The 27743-nt window shown below is 40.4% G+C and overlaps 1 protein-coding gene across 1 annotated transcript in view; it reads right to left on the bottom strand.

The window, feature by feature from the left end:
- IPO11 (importin 11) overlaps positions 1–27743 on the bottom strand; it is a 703238-nt gene that overhangs the window by 281058 nt on the left and 394437 nt on the right. The window contains exon 24 of the mRNA XM_077462617.1: positions 26181–26261. Within this exon, the coding sequence (XP_077318743.1) occupies positions 26181–26261 (81 nt within the window). The remainder of the gene's footprint in view (positions 1–26180; positions 26262–27743) is intronic.

Below are 27743 nucleotides of genomic sequence, written 5' to 3'. Positions count from 1 at the left end.
CAGAATTTTATTCTAGAAACATTTTTCATCCTTCTCATTTGATTTTGCTCATCAATACAATCAAAAACAGTTTATGATTTACCCCTTTTTCAACAAAATTTGAATGGTACAGGAAGATAAAAAAAGTATTTGATCCCCTTCTAAATTTGTACATTTACCCACTGACAAAGAAATGATCAGAATATAATTTTAATGGTAGGTTCATTCTAACAGTGAGAGACAGAACAACAAAAAGTGACAAGAAAAAACGCATTTCAAAAAAGTTATACATTTATTTGCATTTTAATGAGAGAAATGAGTATTTGACTCTTTTGCAAAACATAACTTAGTACTTGGTGGAGAAACCCTTGTTGGCAATCACGGAGGTCAGACGTTTCTTGTAGTTGGCCACCAGGTTTGCACACATCTCGGGGGGGGGGGGATTTTGTCCCACTCCTCTTTGCAGATCCTCTCCATGTCATTAAAGTTTTGAGGCTGACATTTGGTAACTGGAACCTTCAGCTCCCTCCACATATTTTTCTATGGGATTAGGGTCCAGAGACTGGCTAGGCCACTCCAGGACTTTAATGTGCTTCTTCTTGAGCCACTCCTTTGCAGCCTTGGTTGTGTGTTTTGGGTCATTGTCATGCTAGAATACCCATCCATGACCCATTTTCAATGCCCTGGCTGAGGTAAGGAAGTTCTCATCCAAGATTTAACGGTACATGGGCCCGTCCACTGTACCTTTCATGTGGTGAACTTGTCCTGTCCCCTTCGCACAAAAAAACACCCCCAAAGCATGATGTTTCCACCTCCATGTCTGATGGTGGGGATGGTGTTCTTGGGGTCATAGGCAGCATTCCTTCTCCTCCAAACACGGCGAGTTCAGTTGATGCCAAGAAGCTAGATTTTGGTATCATCTGACCACAACACTTTAAGAGAGTGCTCCTAATTCCAGCTTGTTTGTTACCAGTATAGAAGACACCTGGGAGCCAGAAATCTTGCTGGGAATCAAACACCTATTTCACTCATTAAAATGCAAATCCATTTATAATTTTTTTTAAATGGGTTTTTCTGGATATGTTTGTTATTCTGTCTCTCACTGTTAAAAATAAACTTACCATTAAAATTAATTCCTTTGTCAGTGGGCAAACATACAAAGTCAGCAGGGGATCGAATACTTTTTTCCCTCATGGTATATGGCCAGCTTTAAAGTTTATCATACTTTTCCAAATGTTATCTAGTTCTTTCTGAATTAAATATAGAATGACTATATTTTACTAAGTACCTTGAGAAAGTGTTTAGAAGATAAAAAAGGAACAAAAATCACAAAAAGTATCAAACCCATGCCTTTTTTAAGCCTTTAAGCTTTTGCCTTAAAAAAAAAAATCTTTAAAGCGGAGTTCCACTCAAAAGTGGACTTTGCGCTTTAAGTACTCTTCGCACCCTGACACGCCACGTCATTGTTTTGGGGGGGGAGTGTGTACCTGGTGTAGAGTGGGACTACCTCCTTCCGGCTCTTGGCCGCCTAGGTGGCTCCTCCCTCTCTGCAATCTTCTGGGACATGTCACAGTCCCAGAAGATTGACTGGCCACTAGCAGAGCCAGCGCAACTCGTGCATGTCCACAGTTGCTCTGACGGCACCAGCAGAGAGGAGGGGGAGAGGAGCAAGGCTCTGGGTGCCCACATCGCTGGACCATAGGAAAGGTAAGTGTCTGTTTATTAATAGTCTGCAGCTACACTTTTTGTAGCTGCTGACTTTTAATAAACAAAAAAATGCATAGAACTCCGCTTTAAGGGTTCTTTTATAGAAATTGGAAGGGTTTTTGGATATGTAGAGCAGGCATATCACGGATCATAACAGATCTAAAATCTTTGGATTTCATTCCAAAATGTATTCACTGACAAAATAATTTTGCTTTATACATTACACTATGGTATTTCAGCTTTATTACCATCAAAGTAAACTTTGCTACAGCAATGCTGATCAAAAATAATTAAAGGGGTTGTAAAGGTAAATGTTTTTTCACCTTAATGCATTCTATGCATTAAGGTGAAAAATCATCTGACAGTGCCTGCTCAAAATTACCGCGCTTGTCCCCCGACGTCCTTTCCACCATTCAGCCTGGCCGCTGATTGGCTGGAGTGGATGGATGGAAAGCAGCGCAACCATTGGCTCGCGCTGCTGTCAATCACATCCACTGACGCGGAGCGCCGGGGGGCGGGGCCGTGTGATACAGCGAGTGGCTATAGCCGCCGGCTGTATCACGGGAGCGTGCCCGCAGATGCTTCTCACCATGCGAGGGAGCTCGCATTAACGTGAGAAGTACCTGCGGGAAGAAGCTGAGACAGCAGCCGAGGGATCCCAGAAGAGCAGGTTCGGGGCCACTCTGTGCAAAACGAGCTGCACAGTGGAGGTAAGTATAACATGTTTGTTATTTAAAAAAAAAAAAAATCACTTTACAATCCCTTTAACTAATATAAAGAACACAGCAAGTTTAAAGATTTTTTTTTATTATTAACAGGTTATAATTCCTCTGAATTTAGTGTAGAAATTGGACATAAATAACTGGAATCCTGATGAACAGGATAAAATAGGTTATTTTAGGTTCCTTGCAAAATGTCAGACACATTTTATTACCAAGCATTTATTGCTACAGCGAGTGTCTGGAGTACTTTTAGACAGTTTAATTATGCATACCAGGTTAATAAACAAGGGATTTAATTTTTTTTTAAAGGGAAACTATGATGGTTTTTGGGCTCTATGGGTTTGTCCCATTGCAAAGCAGATATTTCCTTTTAGACGCGCTGTCTCTGACTGAAAATGTGTACGGATTTACCTAAAAGGGAAGGGGAACAAGTATTTTTTTTTTTTTACAGTAACTACCTCCTGCCCGGCCTATTATAATTATACGCACTATCCCGAGTGAACATCATATGATAGACAATGACCAATCACAGCTTTCATAAAAGCACACAATGGAACATGAATTGATGTCACTGGCAAAGTAAAAATGATTGCTTATACAGTAATTATCACTGTAATAATGAATGATGATGTATAAAAAAAACGGATCACCTCCCCAGAGCAGTATAACGTTGCTATGGTGGACACTGTACTACTCTGGTGACAGTATGTAAAAAAATAAATATTAAAAAACAAATAATTTTCAAACATATTTTGAATAGAATATAAACTATAAAACTTTCACACAGATTAAATAATGTGCACTGATTTGAGTTATTTTTACCAAAAGAAATGTAGCAGAATACATTTTGGCCTAAATTTATGAAGAAACATAATTTATTAGCAATATTTTATAACAAACGGGAAAAAAAAAAGTTGTTTTTCAAAATCTTCATTTATATAGCATAAAAATAAAAACACCAGTGGTGCTTAAATACCATCAAGAAGCTGTATTGTCTAATTTGGGTACAGTGTTGCATGACTGAGTAATTGGCATTCATAGTGTGACAGCGGGAAATTGGCCTGGGCAGGAAGGCAGTAAAAGTGTCCATTATTGAAGTCGTTAAGAAACTTAAGGCAAAAAGACATACACAAAAAAAATAAAAATAAACATTCTTAACTGCTACAGTTCCTTTGTGTTTTTCAATTCTACTGCAAGCAAAAGCAATTAGTAATCCTTCAGAAGGTATACATTTAATTGTCAATGAACACACCAAACAAAAATGCTAATTTTTTCCAAACTTTAAGCTTTTCTGCAGACATATTTCATAAGAAGAGGTTGGCTTTAACGCCAAGAGGCCACATACATCCGCATGTAAAAACTTTTCTGTGCCGAGAGCGTGTGCCCTACGTGATCCCTGCACAGCCACTGGCAGAGACTAGAAAGCTCCTGTGTACTTGCGATTGGAGCTTTCAGATCACGACTGCTGTGACAGCCAATCACAGCAGTCACATGACTTAAACGCCCACCTCCAAGCATTTAGAAGCTCTTAAAGGGCTAGGATGAAATGCTGGGAAGGGGTTAAGAGTAACTATTTTATCAGAAACTGCTATCTCCTAACTGTGCATGAGTGAGGGCTTCCTTTTGAGCAGGCCAGTCACTCCAGCCAAATATCTGCAATGGGTAACTGATTTCCCCAATGATCTGAACTAATTTCTCCTGGGTACACCAGTATTATGAAGGGTTCTCTGGAGGCTGCTCCTCTTCCTGGGGCAAGGTTAAAAAAAAAAATACAAGAAAACCAAAAGCGGGGGTGGTCGATGCTGGGGGCTTTAAGAGGTTACTTTAACTCTCAGAGGTACACTTGAAACAGGGCAGAGAAGCATTCCCCAAAAAAGGCTACTCACCCTGATATTTTTGAGCTTCCAAGAGCTTCAATTTATAGTGGTAAGAAATTTGTGAGAATAAAAAAAAAAAGCAAACATCCTCATGATTGGACTGAATGAAAATCACTAATCACTTCCAGATAATATCACAAATGCTCAGAAAAGGAAAAGTGAATGGATACACCACCAGATACTTCCAAATAAAATGTGCCTCTAATTCAGTGACACCTAAAACAGATGTCTATTAAGTGCCATTTTTTTTGCACAGGTTTCAGCTGCGTAGTAAGCACAGTTTAAGTAACAAAACTGTATTAGTTTGTCTCTAGAAGAAATTAATATACCAACAAATGAGGTGACAACCACATTCTAGTAATCTTCTGACAGGAAATGAATGAACGAAGTGCTGCTTACAACAAAGTCGTTAAAAGAGAAGTATGCAAATCTAAAAAAATAATAAAAAACATACATACTCACCTCCCTGCTGCACCTGTATTCCGATGACTTCAAGCCCAAGAAATGAGTGATCACATGATGATTGCTCTGTACTAGGTCTGCTCTGAGCAGGAAGAAGTGATTATCAACCACCGCATCTCTGCTCTGCCTCTCCAGGACTCACTGGAGCATCAGGCAGAAGAGGTGGGGGAGCAGATGGGCAGAAGAGGTGGGGGAGCAAATGGCTCTCAGAGGCTGGAGCCAACTGCTGGTCAAGCATCTGGGTAGATCCCAACATTATTGACTGGGTCCTTCCGGACCCTAAAGCGGCTTTGTGATGTCAGGCAATAGTAGGTTTTAGCCTGCTGTGAGCGGATTCTGGGTAACAGAAGTACGGTTAAAGCTTTTTTGGTTCTTCTCTTTTTGGTCACAGAAGTGCACTTACTTTTGAGAAAATAAGTATGACAAAAAAAAGCTTTGGCCATTAAGGAGATAAAGAGAGATACATGAAAGGGAGTGAAAGGCTCCATCTGATGGCTGAATCTGAGCATTCAAAATATTCATATGCAATTTTTTATTTACAGTATAGCTTTGTGATTTTGTCAAACTTGCATATGAAATCTGTTTTAAAAGTAAACATCAACTTCCTTGAAGTGAAAATGGCTCAAACAAATGCCATTGGAAATGTTTATACATGCTGTCCCCTAATACAATGGGAAATGAATACACTGCGCAAAAAAAATTAAAGGAACACCTCAGATTTCAATGGGGAAAAATATCATGCTGGATATCTATACTGATATAGACTGGGTAATGTGTTCGGAATGAAAGGCTGTCACATTGTTTAATGGAAATGAAAATGATCTACCTAGAGAGGGTCGAATTGAAAGACATCCCGAAAATCTGTGAAAAAATGATGCAGCAGGCTAGTCCATTTTGCTGAAATTTAATTGCAGCCACTCAAAATGGCACTCAATAGTTTGTATGGCCCCCACGTGCTTTTAGCCACTGAACACACGGTCGGACATTCCGACCACAAAATCCATCTGATTTTTTCTGACGGATTTTGTCCGAAACTGGTGTTGCATACACACGGTTGGACAAAGTTGCCGGAAAATCCGATCGTTCGGAACGTGATGACGTTCGTTCGTTACGACGGGACTACGTTCAGGCTAGTAGCCAATAGCTTTGGTCTCGTAATTTGATCTGAGCATGTGTGGCACTTTGTCCGATCGGAACCCTCTACAAACGATCGGACAAAGTCCGATCGGATTATGTTGTCGGAAAATTTTATACCCAGCTCTCAAACTTTGTTGGTCGGACATTCCGATGGAAAAAGTCAGATGGAGCCCACACACGGTCGGATTATCCGACAACACGGTCCGATCAGATATTTTTCGCCGGAATGTCCGACCGTGTGTACAAGGGCATATGCATGCTTGACCACATCTGGGCAATCTCCTGAGGCAATGGATGGTGTCCTGGGGTATTTCCTCCCAGATCTGGACCAGAGTATCACTGAGCTCATAAACAGACGGACCTGTGTAGCTGACGCCCTTATATAGTGTGGGGCTTTGATTGGCCACAGGCATCCTGCCTGTGGCCAATCATGGTGGCTCTCCTCGCTGCCGGCGCTGTGATTGGCCAAGCATGCGAGGTCAAGGTACATGCTTGGCCAATCATGAGCCAGCAATGCACTGCGATGGCGCAGTGCATTGTGGCCCGTGAGCGCAACACGAATTTGGCACGAACGGCCCACAGAGTTCTGGCTTTGCCGAACGGGCTAACAGCCGATGTTAGAGTCGAACATGCGTTCGACTCGAACACCAAGCTCATCCCTAGCACCTGTTAATTTTATTAACACCAAAGCAGCTGAAACTGATTAACAAACCCCCATCTGCTACTTAACTGACCAGATCAATATCCCAGGAGTTTAACTGACTTGATGCTATACTCTGATTAAAAGATGTTCCTTAATTTTTTTCAAGCAGTGTAGCATTGTTGTATATTTGGGCAATGAGCAAATTTTTAGCTGCTACCATTGTTTTATAAGAGTTCTGGTCAAACACTGCATCCAGGTTATATCAATAAAAGTCAAAAGTAGCTTGAACTTTTGACATATTTGACCTATGACCATTGTTCATGCTTATTCACTAGGAAGGTATGGTGACGTGTGCATATGTTGTATTTATATCTGTAATACTTTGTATGTCTTGTATTGTTTTCCTAAAATTTTAAGTAGTTTGTATTTATGGGATTCTTGTTTAGTAATAATAATACACTACACAGGTTTTATGCTACCTTGCTTTACTGCAAAGTGACTTTAAGACCCCTTTCACACTGAAGGTGGTCTTCAGGCATTTTAGCGCTAGAAATATCGCCTGTAAAGCGACTGAAAACCGCCACCCCTACCTCCCCAGTGTGAAAGCACAAGTGCTTTCACACTGGGGCAGTGCACTTGCAGGACATTACAGAAGTCCTACAAGCAGCACCTTTAGGGAATTTTATGAGCGCGAGCATCACTTTACCGGTAACGTGGCCGCAGCTGTAGTGTGAAAAGCAGCCAAAAAGATACAAAAGAAAACACAAAATAGAAGAAAATGTAATTACATTTTATTTTAGCAACAATCATAACTAGGAAAATATACAAAGAAAACTACCAGTTCCCAGTTCAGCAGTCTGACAGAGTGCTGCCAATTAAGGGTTTGCCAACCCTACCTAATCTTTACTCAGATTTATTTGAACTTTTTGGTGGCAATAGTCTTACATTAACCACAGAGGTACTTACCCTAAAATATATAACACACAATGCAAAGTCTGGAACCTTGCGGTCTATTCATTGTTATAGTTTTAAATACATTCACAATTATGTTCCTTTAAATTACAAACTGTAGGCAAAGGCTGCAGCTCCTGCTGCTCCAACCCCTGTTGTTACTACAATGCCACTTATTGCAGAAGGCACTTAAATCAGCAAACTGCTAAAATGAGCTAGGTACTATAAAGAAGTAGTCAAGGCATCAGAATAAAGATACAGTTCAGCAGAAAACTGGCCAGTATGTGATATACACACATACGTATATTATAATTTGTAAAAGCACCATAAAATCATCTTCAAAAATTAGATGACAGCTCACTGCTCTCTTGCTCCTTATTTAGAGTGACCCTTACCATTTCTTTTGCTATCCCATCTAAAAGCATCAATGCATAGAGGCTGTTGTAAGAGCTTTATTGCATTCTTTCTCCTATCACAGCTGATGACGACGACATTAAAAGGAAAAGGGGTCCCTTCAGTGGTGTTACCGATCCTGCAAAGCCTCCTCTTTAGGGCACTCCCAGCAGAAGTTGCACTCCTGCCTCCTCCTCCAAAGCCATGCATTGTATGTGTTGATGTTGAAAGACCATCCACAACCTGGAGCATCGGAGGGAGGAGGAGGAGAGCACTGGAGCCTGCCTGAGTGGGGGGTAACAGTCTTTCCCTATCCCCTAGATCAGGAATATGCAATTAGCGGACCTCCAGCTGTTGCCATACTACAAGTCCCATCATGCCTCTGCCTCTGGGTGTCATGCTTGTGGCTGTCAGAGTCTTGCTCTGCCTCATGGGACTTGTAGTTCTGCAACAGCTGGAGGTCCGCCAATTGCATATCTCTGCCCTAGATGTTAACAAAATCTACCCTTGCACTGCAAGAGTAAAATGCTTGTTAAGTTGGGCCAATTAGGTAGCCTAAGTGACAGAAACTCTATAGAACCTCAAAATGTTAACAAATGACACACTGTAGTCATATAAAACAGGATAATTTGCTCATTAATCACTCCATAGCCTTGACACAGGGAGTTACCATACTGCCAATCATCCAACACAGGCTAAACAAATAGAGGAAAGATGCTGAGGTCACCTCCATTGCACACTCCAAGACATAGCGGCTTAGAGTGTCAAAATCAAACCTATTTCATTTTGTTACAACTACAGCCCATTGGAAACTGAGCCAAGATTTAGTGATCAATATTGATTGCTGGTGGCAAAGCACAGAGATAAAAAGGTAAAGCACACTTATTAGGACAAAGGATTCCTACAAAAAGGAAAATATTCCTGGACTTCCAATGTAATTTACAGCAAGTCAAAAGCCCTTACTGTGTACCTATGCACACTCTATGCCCATTAACTTACATACATATTCTGAATAATCAAGATAAGCATATTAAAACAAGTTCACCTCTTTAGTTGTAAGCACTGTAGAGAAAAACATAATTAAGATTCACAAACACTAAGATGACCTCTACACTTCCCTTTTTTATCTGGCAACTGGGACTTCTAGTCAGCCTTCTAATATAAGAGAAGGTGCTGTAAATGGTTGCAAAGCAATTGAAACCCAACTCCATATTTTTGGTTGTGATCTTTGAGGATTAACTACTTCACAGTACCTGCAGCTACAGGCATCAGTAAGGTTTTTTTTAATGCTCTTATACAGCTTGTTAAGAGTATGTAAATATTTACATTTCCTTATTCTGTGTACAGGTTCACTTTGATGACTGCCAATCTATTTACGTGTGTAAAAACAGAAACAAGGAGAAAATAATGTACATTCTCAAGACTAAATTGATTTCATGATCAATGTACATTTACTACTTTTTTGGCAATGCAGCCTGCAGAGCATTGAATCTGCAATTTGTGGTTTGTGGGTACAATTCACATGCTCTTGCAATGTAATGTATTCTCCTAGCTTCAGGTCTGTATGAAGGTATAGACCTGGCTGGGTGGAAGTGCTTGCTGGTCTACAGTGCGAGGGAAGAGATGAGGGATTCTCATTATGCTATGCATAGCCCCCCTTTTGCAATGGCAAATGAGAATTGTACTTCCTTCCATTCATCATACCTGGACCTTGATGATGTGCTAATTTCAAAAATATAAACAATTCCCCATAAAGATGAACCCCACCATTCAGCTAAGATATGCAACCATGTTTAATATTACACCCTAAATATGCATGTAACATGAAACATGGTTCAATAAGTGTACTTACTAATAGCTCAGGAAAAAGTAAAAGTGTGAAAGGCCTTGAGGTAAATAGTGCACCAATAAAAATCTTGGCAACGTTGATAGGAAAAGTTATGGAAGCCATAAATCACTATTTTGCATTTTTAAAACTCAAATCTGCAAATTCATTGTAGATGACATTTATGTCCATGAGGGTTTAAAATCATGAAATGTTCAAGGTCACAAAGACTTGTGCTGAATATGTAAGTATGGGCCATCTGCAGCACTGGCATTGCTGAACTACATAGGGCTGTCATGGGGACGACTGATGGGATCTTGCCCAGGTGACACATACGAGAAACTGAGGAAACTAGGTTACAGAGTGCTAGAAGTGCTTAATGACTATTAAATATTGTGTTTAGCTAAGCCCCAGCAAGGCATGCTGGTTGTACAAAAATGGTCACAATCTTTGAAGTATCGGCAATGTCTTTGATTTTGGAGCTACTTAAGTACATCAAAAGGAGAGAAAATACTTTTATACTTTATTTTATAGGACCCATTTAAAAGAAAATACAAAATACAGCATTTATGATAATATACTTGGCAAGAGATATAAGCACACAGAACCATTCAAGTTGTCGGATTTGAAATAGCTATAATATGAACTTTTTCAGCCAGGGAGGTTTTGTTTTTCATCTGCTTTCCCATTAATCCCTCCTTATTTCTTCATGTCTGTTGGTTGATCCGTTTCTATTTTTGTTAAAGAAAAACTCCACTTTTATTTTCAGAAAATCCAGATATCATTGCTACACAAGCACATTTTTTACATGGATGAAATAGACATAAGGGAGCAGTTTTTCCTGCCAAAGGATTTGTATATCTGTCCATTCAGTTCTGAGATTAACACAGCTCAGGCCTGTTTGGCAGAGCAGGAGACCTGATTTTTCTTTCCTGCAGTTAACACTTGCGGGTCTTGTCCCCTGTGACTGTACAATGAAAGACTGATGAGCCCAACTGTCTGTTCACTCCTCCTACCACCATGTACTTTGTCAACACATGAGCAAACACTGTAGAAAGAACATATGACAGGGCTCTTTGTGCTGCTTCTTCTCTCAGCCTGAGCTCTGCTGTACAGGTGAGTGCAAGAGGTTGATATCAAGATTCCGTTACTTACTTTGCCTGCATTAAAAATAATACAATTAATGCTGCATTAAAGTAGAGCTTCTATTAAAATAAATATGTGCTGCAGCATTTAAAGCCCAACTCTGGCAAAGTAATAAAAAATAAATTAAAAAAATCAACCCTTGCAGTGCCCCGCCTCCTGCACTGTATTGCTTGTTTAGTCCAGGGGCAGAAAAAATTAAATACTCCACTCCTCACTCGAGCAGGCTTCCGACCAACACTGCGACCAGTCCCACACAGCTATCTTTTACGTTTCAACCAGCTCTGGTCGCACTCCTGCCTCCTCAATGTACCATAGAGTGTTAATAACCTTGTATTGTACATGATGACTATGAGGCTCTGCCCACAGACCAAAGCTTCAAGTGAAGGAGGAGAGTGCTGGAGGGTGCAAGAGCAAGGTATATATATAGTAAGTGATATCTCACCCTTGCACAAAACAAGCAATTAACCCTTACAGACTTTGCAGTGCACTCAGTTTTCCTTCTAGGAAATCTCACATATACCCATTGATCCTGCCAGATAGCGTGGCAATGATGCACCACTGGTCCTGAATTCAGAGCAGAACTGACCACTTATGCGAGTTGTGTCTTCTTAAAATGCAATGAAAAAATGTTGCAGGGGGTGTGGTTATCAGTATTTTCAATGAACATTCACAAGCCGGTAGCTTGTCACCCAGCACCCGTTTACACCTAGTCCTAAAAAATATAAGTGCAGCGCTAATTAATGATAAATAAAAAAAGACTTTAGTGAAAAATCCCTGACAATTGGCATAAAGCTGAAATGATTCCCACTCAAAATAATGTTGTATACAATATTATAAAAAATAAAAAAAATTAAAATGTGAAACTAAGTAATGGTGAAAAAAACTCTTAGAAAACTAAAGCGGTCACCAAAAAAACATTTTTTTTTGTAAAAATCAGTGAAAAATGTCTATAATTTAAACAGCATGATCACTAAATAATACAAAAACAGTGCATTAATAAAATCACATGCTATTATGTGAACAAAATCCATAAAGCGCAAATTAATGCTCCACACAGATGATAATATAAAACAGTGTATTAATCAGTTTCCAAATGAATGCATGAAAAAGTCCATAGAGTGCAAATACTGCTCCAAACAAGTTGACAGTAAAAAGATCCCAAATCTAAGGTGAATCGCACCAAATTGAGTATCAAAGCCTCTTACCAGCTGCGGATGACTACCATAAAGATAGTCCCACCAAGCATTAGGGAAAAGATTCAGGTCTCCCACGCAACCTATACCGGCTTCCACAGCTGAGCTGGGGGGGTAAGCCACTCAATGCTCTCAAGATGTCTTCCCCTCGGATCCATGGCTGACATAAAACCCCCAACTTCCACCTTCAGGCTGGGTTCACACTGCTGCGGAAGCGAGAACCGGATGTGATTCGCACCGCACTGCAGTGCAAATTACATCCGATCTCTGTGCGATGCGAGTTCAGCCATACAGATAGTATGGCTGAATTTGCATCGCACCCGCCGCAAACTCGCACGGGACCCTTTTTTTTGGTCCGCAGCAGAATCGGATCGCATGGGTGTTCACACCATGCGATCCAATTCCTGTCCGAGTTTGCAGATCGCACTGCGATATGCGGACTGATCTGGGGGTGTCATTAACATTTCACTGACACTCCCAGCAGTCCGCATAGGGCAGTGTGAACTGCCGGCGGGAGGCATGTGATGCGGGAAAACGCCGCGGATTCGCGGCGTTCCCGCATCGCTTCAGTGTGAACCCAGCCTAAAAATTATTTCACATAATACACATGGCCTCAATTTCCCGATCAAATGTCTGAAGTTAGTCCAACTGTATCATATCATGAATTCTGACATCTTATTCCTACAGGAAACGCACTTTACTACTACATATAGGCCCTCCTTCCTACAGTAGCGCTACCCACAGTTCTTTCTAGCATCTGCGGATAGCAAAACAAAAGGAGTAGCCTTCTCTCTTCTCTTCTGCTTCTCCAAACACAAATAGTCACAGACCCTCTAGGCCACTACATCTTAGTGTCGGGCACCATAGATGGTGAGACCTACACCTTTATCTCTTATTATGCCCTGAACAAGGGCCAAGCGAAGTTCTTTGACTCACTATTGCACGCACTGCAACGACACTTCAAGGGCATGGCCATTATTGGGGGTGACTCCAATGTCGCCTTTGATCTCTCCCTGAACAAAACAGCTACAGGGAAGTCTAGATCCAAACGCCCCTCAAAACAGAGCGTGAAAAATTGCACACCTGCTGCACGCAGCAGGACTGATAGATATCTGGAGAGAACTCAATCCCCACGCAAAGGATTATTCACACTTGTCAGTGCCCCACAATTCGTATGCCAGGATAAACCATATTTTTACACGATCCGCATCCGTTCCACTGACCCTAAAGTCTATACTTAATGATACTCCCCTTTTGGATCACTAATAAGGCCGCTTACCTGTCCAGTGAGCCCACGATGTCGGCCGTCTGAGGTCGATCCGTCCATGGGATAGGTTGCAGGCACCGCCATCTTAACGAAGGGAAATAAGCAGTGAAGCCTTGCAGCTTCAATGCCCGTTTCCTTCTGCACATGCGCGAGTGGCTCTACGTTTTGTGAATGGCCCTGTTGTTTTCTTTGACACACACATGTCCTAGAAAACAACGGAGCAGCTCGCCGAAGAGGAGGAAGCGCTGCGGAATAGGAAGAGGCAGATTAGGAAGGCTGCCTAGCAACAGGGGTTTCTGGTAATTACATTTTTTTTTTATATATATTTTTTTGTGACTGTTAATGTAATTTTTTTTTAGGGTGGCCCTCCACTTTAAGGGGAAACTTAGAGCAGACTTACAGTGGCGCACAGAGGAATACCGCTCTCTAGCTAAGGCCCACAAACGAAACCCTACACCTGAAACGTTAGCCCAGCTTGATATAGCCTGAACTCACCTCAATCTTTCCCTCACAACCACTGCTGAGAAACATCTCAGGTAGACTGATGCTAGATTCTATTCCCAAAGAGATAGAATTGGCTCCAAACTTGCCACGAAACTGAGTTCCAAACAATGCTCTTTAGCCTTCCCGAAAATTCAATCCCCAGCAGGTGACCTGACTCAGAACCCAATTAAAATAATGGACGCTTTCCTAAGGTTTTACACAAACCTTTAAAAAGTTGATCCCCCTGCCCTCTCCTAATGTCAAGAAACCTTTCCTCATTAAACTCCCTATCCCTTCAATGCCACAAGGATCTTTTAGAAGGCCCCTTCTCCTCTGGGGAGCTCTAAGAAACTATCAAGTCCCTCAAACTAGGTTCATCCCCTGGGCCTGACGGTTTCTCTACAGGGTACTACAAAAACTTTGGTACCTGTCTAGCACCTTATTCTTCAACACTCTCTGGGATGGAGCCCCCTTAGGTAAGACCTCAATTCGCATATATCTCAGTCATCCCCAAACCAGGGAAAGACGAGAGTGAGGTCAGCAACTATTGCCCAAACTCAATTATCAATAATGATCTAAAGATAATGACTAAAGTGTTAGCGAACAGACTGGCGAGTTTCATAGCAACATACATACACAAAGACCATGTGGGCTTCATCCCTGACAGACAGGGCCTGGACCAGATCAGGAGAGTGGTTGATGTTATTTCATTGCTCAACTCCCAATGGGATGGCGGTCCTCCCCAGAGGGGTTTTCTCCTCTCGATAGACTTGCAAAAGGCTTTTGACTCAATGTCCTGGCCATATATCCATGAAATCCTGGAGAGATGGGGCTTCAAGCCCAACTTTCTAGGTATTATCCACTCTCTTTATTCATCGCCTAATGCACAGGTGTGCTTACTGGGCATTTACTCTGAGACCTTTGATATCGGCAAAAGGACCAGACAAGGATGCCCACTCTCCCCCTTGCTTTTCGCGATAGCCATAGAAACTCTGGATATCGTGATAAGAACCAACTCTGACATCAAGGTAGTTCTCTACGGAGAACAGGAGCACAAATGCGCATAAACTAGAAATGTCCAACTCTCTCAAATTGTACACCACCTCAACTCTATCTGGACAGATAGGAATGAACCCCCCCAAAGCCACTCCGTACAAACAATGGTATTCCAACTTTATGGATCAGAGGGGAGATATCTTATTGATCTACTCTTCCTTGGCATGTAAGGAAGGCATCCCACCCTATGCCTGGGCATGGTAGATGGACATGGGCATTCGTGAGATCCAACTGTAAGGTCCCAAGTCTTCCAACGTTCCTATAAAGGTATCCTGGATATCTCCCCGATTGAAACTAATATCAAGATTATAACTAGGTACTACTATGTCCCCTCCAGGTTGGCAATGATCTACCCAGAAACCCCTGTGTTTAAGGGAATGCAAACTGGAGGGCACAATGTTCCACATCTGGTTGACCTGTCCCTGCATTAGGTCTTACTGGAACAAGGTCTTTCATACGCTGAGGAAGATAACAGGCCTAACGATCTCACAAGATCCCACCATAGCCCTCTTAAATTGCAAAATCACAATGGTTCACAAACACATGAAAGCTCTAACTTTTTTCATCCTCCTGGGAGCTAAGATTACGCTCACAGGGGTTTGGAAAAAACCCACCTTATCATTCAGGGCAGCCAAGAGGAAAATATCCTGGATTATGTCGCAAGAGCACATAGTTGCGAAACTACATGATAAACTTGGAAAATTCAAAGCTATTTGTGAACCCTGGGAATCTTACTGTCATATTTCCCTCTGCCTGGACATCCCAAATAGATTGATAGGAAACTCCTGGTCTTCTACTCTCCCTTTCTTCCTTATTCTCTCTTTACTCTCACTTTCAGGGACATCCTGTTCCTACTCTTCTCTATATATTCTCCAAGTTGACTGGTTTAAGAATATGTAAGAAATTCTGTTTTCGTACCATCATACCAGATTGAACCCCTTAAATTACATGCTAATGTGGCAGCCCTGGCTTGTAATGCAGTTAGCCTGTCACGGGGCTAGGGGTGGGGGGCAGGCATGGGTGATAGACACATCCACAGTGAGCTCCCAAAAGGGGTGGTGTGCTGGGTCGCTCCCGGGGAGGGTGACTGTCCCCCCTGAGCACCCCCAGAAATTATCTCAATTCGGGGTCCCTGTATCTTTGGTCAGGAAAAAATGGGACAATCCCACAGAGACGGGGATCTTCCCTCCCTGATCCAAAGATGCCAGACTTATTGTTCCAAGTTGTTTTCTAACCTATGGATAATGGTCCATGTCAATTGTTATACACATTAATGCATGTAACTGTTACTTTCTAAGATTGTGGGCCAATGAAACAACTGTCTACATATGTTTTTGTTCTTTTTCCAAAACTCAATAAACATATTGAAAGATAAAAAAAGCCTCCTTTTAGTGTCTAGTTTGTAATTTTATATATCTATATATATATATAGATATATATGTATATCGGCAAGCCATATTGTCTCGTTACATATGTAGGCTCTGCTCCTTGATTAAATGTATGCAGTAACACATAGCAATCAACTGCAAGGTACGTTTTTATTAGTTTGCCTTGATTATATGCCATATCTACCACACTCCCACTGTTTGCAATATTCTAAGAAATAATATCAAACTGATCTTTTACAAACAAAAATCCTTCAATTTTTCTCCTTCTGGCTGTATCTGATGGTCTTATAAACACAATTCAGAACGGACAATGTTTTTCAAAAGTATCGGTCATCACACCTCCAAAAGCTTGTTCTGAGTTTACTTTGGACACCTGAGCAATCACATTAGATAATATAGGAGACCTAAAAGTGTCCAAGCATTACCTTGAGGTGCTCATTGACCTACAACAACGTACAAAGCATTACACCCCCACAGTGATTGTTTCTGATGACTACCCTTAGGAATAGCAACAACAGACCTGAAATGTCTTCTTTATTCACCTTTTTTCCCTGAGTTACATAGAAATCTCTCAAAGGCAATCATTCATTTCATCGTAACTGGCTCTTTAGAAACACAGTGACATGCTTTCTTTTTCCTTGGTGGCTTTTGGCTCAATTGCCTTCAGCTAAATATAACCTGGATTTTTCAGTGCGGCCATTCAGAAGCACAAATATGTCTGTTCTGTCCCATATAGCATTTAGTTCAATCCTAATCTTTTTTTTATTATCATCCAACATTTTTCTTTCACTTTGTCTTTATTGAGAAAAGAATAACACAACTCTTATACAGAGCATCCATTTTGATCATTTTGAACATGAGACCTTATAGTCAAACACTTTTATCTGAAACCAACCTTCTTTTTCTTAAAGAGGAGTTCCACGCCCCCCCCCCGCAAAAAAAAAGTAGCACAGGGATTGGAAGTCATGTAGTACGACAAGTCGCACAAGTGTGAAAGGGGCCTTAAACTTCTCTTTTAGAGAATGTGTCAGATGGCAGCAGTGCTCAGAACTCAGTAGCACAGCCTGAACGTGCTGTCTGGCTGAAGGTGTTTTCAAGGCGATTTCTGTTTTGTTTTTTTCCAGGAAAGCAATTAGGTTACTTGATATGATTGCAAGGTTGGAGCCTACTTTATCCCCCCCCCCCCCCCATCCTCGCTATCCCACTAATTTCCCCCACTACTAACCTCAGATCACTTGATGACCTCCTGCACTGACTGCAGCCTACACAAACTCCACAGCTTCTACATTGCTTTTCAGTTAACTGCTAGGCCACAGCCTGATGTATACGCACAACCTACAGTAAAAAGCCATAACTGGAAAACACACTACTGTCTTACTGAAGATGACTACAGAACTGCCAAAACAGGACTTGGTCAATAAAGGAATTGGCAGACTGATCTGAAGTCAGTAGTGTGGGGTATATATAGGACGTAATGGGGATGGGAAGGGTGGGGGCAAGGTCAAGTGATCTTTCATAGTTAGTCGGGTTGAAAAAAGTCACAAGTCTATCTTAGTTCAACCAATTAAAAAAAGAAAAAAATGCCCACAGTTGATCCAGAAAAGCATGATCCAATTTGCTACAGCAGGGAAAAAAAAAGTACCCAGTTAGATTAAAGGCCTTTTTTAAAGCAATCTACTGAGCTGGCCAGAACCACCTCTGGAGGGAGTCTATTCCACATTTTCACAGGTCTTACTGTAAAGAAACCTTTCCATATTTGGAGATGAAATCTCTTTTTCTCTAGACATAAAGAGTGCCCCCTTGTCCTCTGTAAACACTTTAAAGTGAATAACTCTACACCAAGTTTACTATATGGACCACTTATGTACTTGTACATGTTGATGCCCCCTTAATCTCCTCTTCTCAAGAGAGAATAAATTGAGTTCCTCTAATCTTTCCTCATAGCTGAGCTCATCCATGCCTCTTATCAGTTTGGTTGCCCTTCTCTGCACTTTCTTCCCGATATCCTTTTTGAGAACTGGTACCCAAAACTGAACTGCATATTCCAGATGAGGTCTTAATAATGATTTGTATAGGGGCAAAATTCTCTCTCTCTCTCTGAAGTTCATACCTCTCCTAAAGCGGTTGTATAGTCCTTTTTGTAACTTTTGCCTACAGGTAAGCCTATAATAAGGCTTACCTGTAGGTAAAAAGAATATCTCCTAAACCTGTATGGTTTAGGAGATATTCCCCTCGCAATGAGCCGTTGACTTCAGCGGCACATGAGCACAGGGGATTCTCAGCTGCAAGTCCAGCAGACGCCAGACCCTGCCGGGAAGAAAACTACAGCGTGCATGCGCGAGAGCGACGGCATCATGGCTCCGGTCACTCACAGTGCCGGAGCCGCGATACACAGTGCATACTAGCTCATTATGCCTTTTCCTTTACAGGTGTAAAAAAAAAAAAAAGTCAGCGGTAATATAGGAAAGGACTTTGTTTGCTTTGGAAACTGCAGCTTGGTATTGCATGCTATTATTAAGCTTATGATCTACCAAAACCCCCAGATCCTTCTTGGCTAAGTATCCCCCCCCCCCAGTTGTACTCCCCCTAGTATGTATGATGCAGGCATATTCTTAGCCCCCAAGTGCCTAACTTTACATTTATCAACATTAAACCTCATTTGCCACAAAAGTTTTAAGTTAGAGACATCCGTAAGGACGTTATTCCACTGCATAGCTTGGTGTCATCCGCAAACACTGAAATAGTACTTTTAATCCCAGACCTTATATCATTAATAAATACATTAAAAAAGTAAGGGTCAACACTACACCACTAAAAACCTTAGACCATTCAGAGTAAGAATCAATTATCACTACTCTCAGAATTTGGTCTTTTAGCCAGTTTTCTATCCATTTACAAACCGATTTTTCCAAGCCTGTAGATTTTACCTTACATATTAGCTGTGTGTGGAGAACTGTGTCAAACACTTTTGCAAAATCCAAGTATACCACATCCACCGCCCCCCCCCCCCCCCCCCCCCACCGTTCAAGGTTTTACTTGATCCTACATGATCCTGCACAGGAGAGCCGCCTTTCCACCGTACATGTACTGTATACGGTCAGCAAGCAGTTAAAAAAGAACTATAGGCAAACCTTTTTTTTTTAATTTTGGATAGAGTAAGGGAGGGTCATAACCCCAGATACGGTTTATTTTTTGCCATCTGTGCCCCATTGCAAAGATTTTCCTTGACTTCCTGTCCCATAGCCAAAACAGGAAGTCAGTTGAAATCCCTGCAAATTAAGGGAATTCTTTGGGGACACCCAGGTCAGCAGAACTAGTGTCCCCATGGGAAGATTTCCCATCTTTTACTCTTCTGGGGGCAATCCCAAACATTTTTTCATTCACTTTTAATGATAATGGTAAACAGGACAAAAAGAGGATGAACCTCCATTAACGGGGGCACAAAACACAAACAGGTATTCAAATCCATCTCCGCTGTATTCAAAACGAAAAGAAAAAAAACGTTTTCCCTCTTATGGTTACACAATTAGAACACAGAGGTTGAAAAAAAAAAGTTTTTCCTTTAGTTGTACATTAAATGTAGCAAAATATTCCATAAATAATACAGCATGAATAAAAGACAATACTTTTTTTTAAAGAGGTATTAAACCCAAAAGCAAACATGGATTATATTGCAGCTTACGAATTCTTAGATTTGATAGCTACATTAGTTTTCTTTTTCAGGCTCTCATTTTCACCTGGTGAATACACAATAAGAAAATCGAGAGAATTTTCTCATTGTTTTCATAGCAAATCGTAACCTATGAACGTAACCAATGAATGAAAATTTGTACGAAAATTCTCGTACAACAAAGGCTTTTTCTTTGTTATTTATTGTTCCTGAGCATGTGTAGTCTTTCTTTTCTGATTTTTTTTTGTATGAAAATTGTAGAAAAATCTTACGAAAATGGTACACATTGAATGAAAATCGTTCATTCTGTTCTCATATGAAAATGTTTTGGAGTTTGTGCCTTCGGGAATTTTCATCCGAAAATTCGGAATCGGCTGTCGAAAGTTGTGTACACAGTATACGAAAATCCTAAGAAAATTCTTTGGATGAAATTGTTTGCCCGTGTAAGAGCCTTAAGTCTGTTGTTTTTCAACAAAACAAGCTGTTCTGCAGATGTATAGGTTGCAGGGTTTCTACTGACAGGAGTGCTTACAATGATCAGCTTTTATTTATGTAAAATCTTTTACCAAAAAAATAAATAAACTGCTTGTTGCAACTGCTTATATAAAGTATTAGCTGGAGTTCAGCTTCAAATTGTTAGTGTCTCCAAAACTTCTAGTGCATAGAACACTACCCTCGCCCCGGATTACCAATGCTGTTGTCCAAAGGTGGGGGCACTCTAATATAGAAGGTGAGTTGCTGCTCAGATCACCAGGTAAAAAAAGAGGGAAAGAAGCCTAAAAAAAAAAAAAAAAAAAAAAAAAAAGAAACTTAAAGCGGACCTTCAGTCATTTTTTCAACTTTCCATCTATTGCACCTTCTGCCCTTGTTTTAACTTTGAATAGCAAAACATTTTTTTTGTGCCAGTAAATATATTATACAGCCCACTTCCTGTTTCTTGTCTGGTAAAAAGCCTAGGCTTATTACATCATGCACAGCTCTCTCTTTCACTCTCCTGAGAGTTTACCAGGAAGGGAGGGGGGGTCATAAGAGGGCGAATGAGAGCTGCAGGGCTTCAGAGCTGGAGGTGTGCCTCTGTGTAAATCCAAGAAGTGAACAGCAGCAGCTTCAGCTGCCCACAGTTGAAATGGCTGCAGCCAGACTCAGTGGAAAGAGTTCTGCAGATATTTGGCAGTACAGAATCACAGTATATATAAAATGATATGCAAAGTGGTTAGAGGGAAGCTTCAGAATGGCAAAGATGTTTTTATTACTTTTTTTTTTTTTGGGTTTAATATTGCTTTAAACTTCTGCAACAATACTCTCATTACAGTAGAAAGCAGATTTGTCCATTGCTTGTAGAACTTTAATAAACGTAACCCCTTTTTGACAGCTACTTCAACTGAAATCACTGCACTTTAAAGGATGCGAATGTCAACAAGTAGTTAAACTTTCTTGTAGCCCAGGATGCATCTCAGGCAACTTCAAGATGGCTAGTTACAGTACTCAAGTGTCCTTTGAATAGACCAAGGCACGCCACTCCATTTATCAAACACAATATTGATTTCACAATCACCACTGAAAATCGGTGAAAGAAATATGTGACTTATAAGTATAAAAAGCATACAAGCGTGAGATTATCTTCTTCATCATGCTTTTCCTCTATTTCTTTTCATGTGTGACAGAAATGCATTATAGCCTTCCAAAGCCAGGCCAGATGCCGGTACAATGAAGTTGACAGTGCTCATAGAACATTTGCTTCTAGAATGGATCAAAGCTTTACAGAAGGGAAAAACATCATTTTCAACCTCTGTTCTAATTGTGTAACACTGTAAGAGCGCAGATCCATACTGTTCTTTACAAATATACACTCCTACTAAATCATGGGCACATCCTTTTTGGTACAATACCCACTGTCTCCACGTTGTCATTTATCAAATTAAGCAGTTTTTTTTTTAAGTAAAAGAAAGAACAGTTGTCAGCAGCATGCATAAAGAGGAAATGTGGAGTGTAATATGTCCATAAACAATACAATACCAATATTCTTTGCGATAATCAAGTATTAAAGGGGGGTAAGAAACTTGCTGGTAATGAGCGAGCAGTTGAGACAAAGGTCTGTGGAGTTGAATAAAGAAAGATCTTTAAAGCAACGGTAGCTATATTAGAAAATGAAAAACAGATCATGTAACGAGACTCAGCAATAGCATGCATTGCCAAACTGCTGCAAGCAAAGTCAACAGAATATTACCATGCGTCAAAAAGGAGATTTACTCCAGCAATAAAACTATAATTCTCCGACTCTACTAGACTCTGGTCTGGCTGCATCTTCAGTATGCCATCCAGTTCTGGGCACCAGTCCTCATGAAGGATGTGCTGGAACTGGAAAAGTTCACAGAAGGGCAACAAAGCAAATAAAGGGTGGAGGCACTCAGTTATGGGGAAAGACTACAAGCATTAAACTTATTCTCTCTGAAGAGGTGACGCTTGAGAGAAGATATGATAGCGATATACAAATACCTTACTGGTGACCCTAGCATAGGGAAAAAACGTTTCAGTGGAAGGGAGTCTAAAAAGACACACAGCCATTCATTTACATTGGAAGAGAAGCTGTTTAACCTTTAAAGTGGAAGTAAACCCTTCTATCGTTTTCAGTCAAGGAAGCTGCCATCTTGGCTTCTAATAATTCTTCAACTGCCACAATGCTGCACATGTGACCAGTTACGACACCAGCCATTGGATGGTTTGAAAGTTTGGTTGAGAGCACAACCAATGTGAAAGTTAACATTTCAGGCATGCCGGGAATGTAAGTGTTTTTTGAAACTGGATTTACTCCCGCTTTAAGTGGTAAGGATATGGAGTTCTTTTCCACAAACAATGGAAGCAAGGCATGGCGATAGTTTCAAACCACAAAAGTTAAACTGGATGGACTGGTGTCTTCATTCAACCTTACCAACTATGTAACAAATTCCCTGTAAAAAAAAACATTATACTTATCTATCGCACAGCCCACACCGATCTGGGGTCTTTCAAGAGCTATGGTATCCAGAGAATGTTTTCAATCTACACATTTCCAAGAATTTTGAATGACTGGTCACCCACCAATCATTATAGCTCCTCCTGCTGGATCCTACATCACTACTGTGTTTTGAAGAGACATGGGCATTGGTGGAAGAAATCACAGAACTCAGCGGCTGTCCAAGAACTTGACACTTCTAAAAGAGCATTGAATAAAGAAATTTCCCTGCGAACAATGGCACCTAAAGATTGGCTAAGTGGGTGGAGGGATAGGCAAGTATAATGTATCTGCTTTACACAAGGATCCTTTTTTAGTTTTCTAATTTAGCAGTATGGCTGTTTTAGGCAAAGGGAAAAATCACAGCAAATTTTTGAGAAATAAGTACAGCATTGTGTTAAAAATGAACAGTAACTGTTGCGTTGATCCACAAATCTAGTTGACTGAATTCCAGCAAATTTAAATAAAATCTCTTTACAGCATATGTCAATGAAGTGTCAGGAAGCATCTACAAAATGAAATGTGTTGAGAGGGAAATAACAGATATATACAATGGTGTGTTTTTGATATTTTATGAAAGAAGGCATTACCTGCATTTGTTTGACTGTATCTGCCCCCACATCACCTCAGCTAGTAAATCTTAAACCAGACTTAGGAGCATGCACATCTAAAGTGGTTGGAGAGTCAACATGACTGAGCCCACCAAGCCTCTTCAAAATGTGTGCTATATTCCTTAAAGGGATTGTAAAGTATTTTTTTTTTTCTTAAAATAACAAACATGTTATACTTACCTCTACTGTGCAGCTCGTTTTGCACAGAGTGGCCCCGAACCTGCTCTTCTGGGGTCCCTCGGCGGCTGTCTCTGCTTCCTCCCGCAGGTACTTCTCACGTTCATGCGAGCTCCCTCGCATGGTGAGAAGCACCTGCGGGCACGCTCCCAAGATACAGCCGGGAGCGGGCAGCGTGCTCTGTGATCACAGTGTCCAGAGGACACTGCTGATCACATGTTGGAGGTAAAGAGCCAATTAGCGGCTCTTTATCAAGTGATCAGCTGTGTCCAATCATAGCTGTTTACCGATGTCAACAGAAGTCGGTTATCAGCACACTTTTCCTCATGATGATAGCATGAAGAGAGGAGAAAAGAGCCAATAACCGGCTTCTCTAATAGGGACATCTACGCTGATAATCAGGGCACTGATTATCAGTGACGCCTATCAGTACCATCTCATCAGTGGTACCCGTCAATGCCTATTAGTGCAGCCTATCAGTGCAGCCTCACCAGCGCACATCAGTGAAGAAAAGAAATGAGCTCTTTGCAAAATTTTGTAACAAACTATAAAAAAGTTTGTGTTTTTTTTGTAAAAAATAAAAAACCCAGTGGTGATTTACCCACTTCAGCTCTGAAAGATTTGACTGCTCAATGACCAGAGCACTTTTGTGATACGGCACTGCGTCACTTTAACTGACAATTGTGCAGTCGTGCGACGCTGTACCCAACAAAATTACTTTTTTTCCCCCACAAATCGAGCTTTCTTTTGGTGGTATTTGATCATCTCTGCGGTTTTAATTTTCTGTGCTTTAAACCAATAAAGAGCAACAATTTTGAGAAAAACACAATATTTTTTACTTTTTGCTATAATATCCCCAATTTTTTTTTTTTAAAAAGCTAATTTTCTTTTCGGTTTAGGCCGATTTGTATTCTACATATTTTTAATAATAAAAATCGCAATAAGCGAATATTGATTGGTTTGCGCAAAAATTATAGCATCTACAAAATAGGGCATAGATTAATGGCATTTTTGGTGGTATTATTATTTTTTTTTACCAGTAATGGCAGCAATCTGCGATTTTTATCGTGACTGCGACATTATGGCAGACACATCAGACACTTTTGACACATTTTTGGGACGGCTATAAAAATGATCGGATTACTGTATAAATGTCACTGGCAGGGAAGGGGTTAACACTAGGGAGCAATCAAGGGGTAAACTGTGTTCCCTGACTGTGTATTCCAACTGTAGGAGGAGGGAACTGACTATAGGAGATGACCGATCGTGGATCCTAGCTATTAGGAACTCACGATCTGCATCTCCTCTCAGAACAGAAAAGGGATTTGTGTGTTTACACATACATGTCTCTGTTCTGCCTCTTGTGCCCGTAATTGCTTGTAGCCGGTGGTCATAGCGACCACTGGTCACAAAGATGGGCACCCGCAGTGCAGCAGGTGCATGCTGCCGCCTGCTATCCCGCATAAAGGAGCTGACGTACAGCTACGATGGCTCGCAGGATGGCGCCAACCTGCCGCAGTATAATGACAGCGGCTGGCCAGCAAGCGGTTAAATACCACCAAAAGAAAGCTCAATTTGTGTGAAAAAAAATGATGAAAATTTTGTTTGTTTACAATGTTACATAACTGCACAATAGTCATTCAAAGTGTGAGAGAATTGAAAGCTGAAAATTAGCCTGGGCAAGAAGGGGAAAAAAATGCCCAGTAAGCAAGTGGTTAAAAGGTAATATCACATTCCAAAGGGTTACAATTGGTTATTACCTATCCACTAGTCCTGTATATACCACAGCCAAAATTGGAATAAACTAGCCATGACAGAACTGTGGCAAGCGTCTGTCCTGATCATCTGCCAAGCTGTGTTATGGGCAGGGAGTCTTTGGAAGAGCATCTATACTCTACATGCAGATAAGTTTCTTTATATCTACTCTGTTATTACATTTGTGATTTCTGTCACTATATCTGTCGTTACTCAATTAAATGTTATATATCTGTAAGCGTTTGTGAGATCTTTCGAAAATAAACTATCATGTTACCGTAATAAAACATTTGGAAAGTCTCCCAAAGCAGTTCCCAATGTTATGTGTGTTTCACACTCTTTTAAAGCCAATTTGATTAGAAACCAATTATACAACCATTATGTCTTAGACTGCAGGAAAAAAGTAGAATCTTTTGATTTTATGTTTAGATAGCTTTTACACATTGTTGAATCAAAAATTAAAAAAACAAGCTCAGGGCCTCTCTGATCAGATACAATTACGATATTAAATAATAAAGATAAATGGGGGAAAAAAAAATAAATATATATATATATATATATATTTATGTTTTTTTAGATTTATGTCTATTTGTCAGAGTTGCAAAATCTAGGTTAGACTTCTCTTTGCCCACTGGCATCTAAAGCCACCCAGAACAAAGCTTGGAAATCATTTAACCTTAAAACATGCCTTTAACCACAATAAGCCATACAACTATTTTATTTATTTTGTTTTTATATGACCATACCTTCAGCACTTGAACTTGACCTTCAACGGTTATGTCCTTCAAAATTTCAAGGAAAGACTGGCAGAGACCAGCTGCGTACATCTGAAAATAAAATATATATAAAGTTACTGTGTCTACCATTACTAATCACTGAATTTAAAAATCATCAGAAAACACCTCAAATACTGTGCTTAACTGTTTTAATAATGAGAACAATAGCAAATACAAAAAAAAAAAAAAAAAGAACTTAATAGACAAACACCCACACTTAAGCCCCATACACACTATCAGTTTTTCTGCTGAGTTTTTCCTTCAGGTTTACCAAAACGATGTAGTACAAGGGCCTGCCTGATTGCATACACATTGAAACTCCTAAGGTTTGACCTCATATTATATGGTTTTGGTAAATCTGAAGGAAAAACTGATAGTGTGTATGGGGCTTTAGACTCATTCACAGGATATGTGGAGGCATGCTTCTAGTATATCCGTGGAAGCTTCAACACAAACTACAGTTCAGGTCATCCAGATTTGCTGGTGGGGATTGTTAAGCCTCATGGGTGAGTTTATAGACTGAAAAGTCTGTATTACTCATCTGCTTACAAAAGGAAGTAATGGGTTTATTGTGGTACTTATGCTGCACCACGATCATATTAAAGCAGCAGCCCATAAAAATGTATAGTAGATTACATCGGGAAAAACCTCTAAAGCAAATTATATGAAACTACACAAATGTAGTGCAAATACATCAGAAGAGCTGAAGACATACAGTTTCATACACACAAATATACAAACATGATTTATCTAGATAAGATCTCTGTGGATAAATAAATGCTAAGGACATTTTCTGTCGATGATGCCGGAAAAGTCCCGTGTGGGCAGGTCCGCTTGTTCGGACAGTCCAGCGGACTTTACAGCGTTTTGTTCGCCAGACTAAGTCCGCCAGATAGTCTGATCGTGTGTACGTGGCATCAGATAGAATAATGATTAAAAAGAAAAACCATATAAAAATAATAAATCCCCCACTCATACTTACAGATCAATCATGAGCATGAGTAAGGACAATGGAGGGCAAGAACCGGCCGGGCAGATCGATAGCCACAGGAGTTAAAAGATTGAAACCACTCCACACAAGGAACAACCCTTGTTCCTCAGGGTATGCCCTGTTCCATCTGCATCTGGGGATCACCGCCTCAACTCCCGTAGCTATCGATCTGCCCGGCCTACCTAGTCTATAGAGCTGTTGGATGCTCTTTGAACTACCATCATATACTATTTATTCTATGCTCTTCTTTGGATCCTACCAATTTGAATATATTATATATTTTTTGCTACTATACAAATGTGTTATTATACATAAAATATATTATGTTCCAGAATTAAAGTTTTTCAATTTTTTTACATTATTTTGTATGTACCTTGTTACTATGCATGAGCAATGGTCACAAACAAGTATTACTTGCCAGACATCATTATGTCCTTGACCATCTATGTGTTTATTTCTTTGTTATTGTAATTATGCACTTTTTTCTTTGTATAATACATTTTATATTTTTCTATCAATGTTGACATGGTAGTACCTATAAA

The sequence above is a fragment of the Lithobates pipiens genome, unplaced genomic scaffold (genome assembly GCF_037356315.1).
Source record: "Lithobates pipiens isolate NorthernLeopardFrog02 unplaced genomic scaffold, aLitPip1_a1.2 Scaffold_3, whole genome shotgun sequence".
In the NCBI taxonomy this organism is placed as follows: Eukaryota; Metazoa; Chordata; class Amphibia; order Anura; family Ranidae; genus Lithobates; species Lithobates pipiens.
The sequence above is the reverse complement of the archived record's forward strand: the minus strand, read 5'-3'. Positions and strand labels throughout refer to the sequence as shown.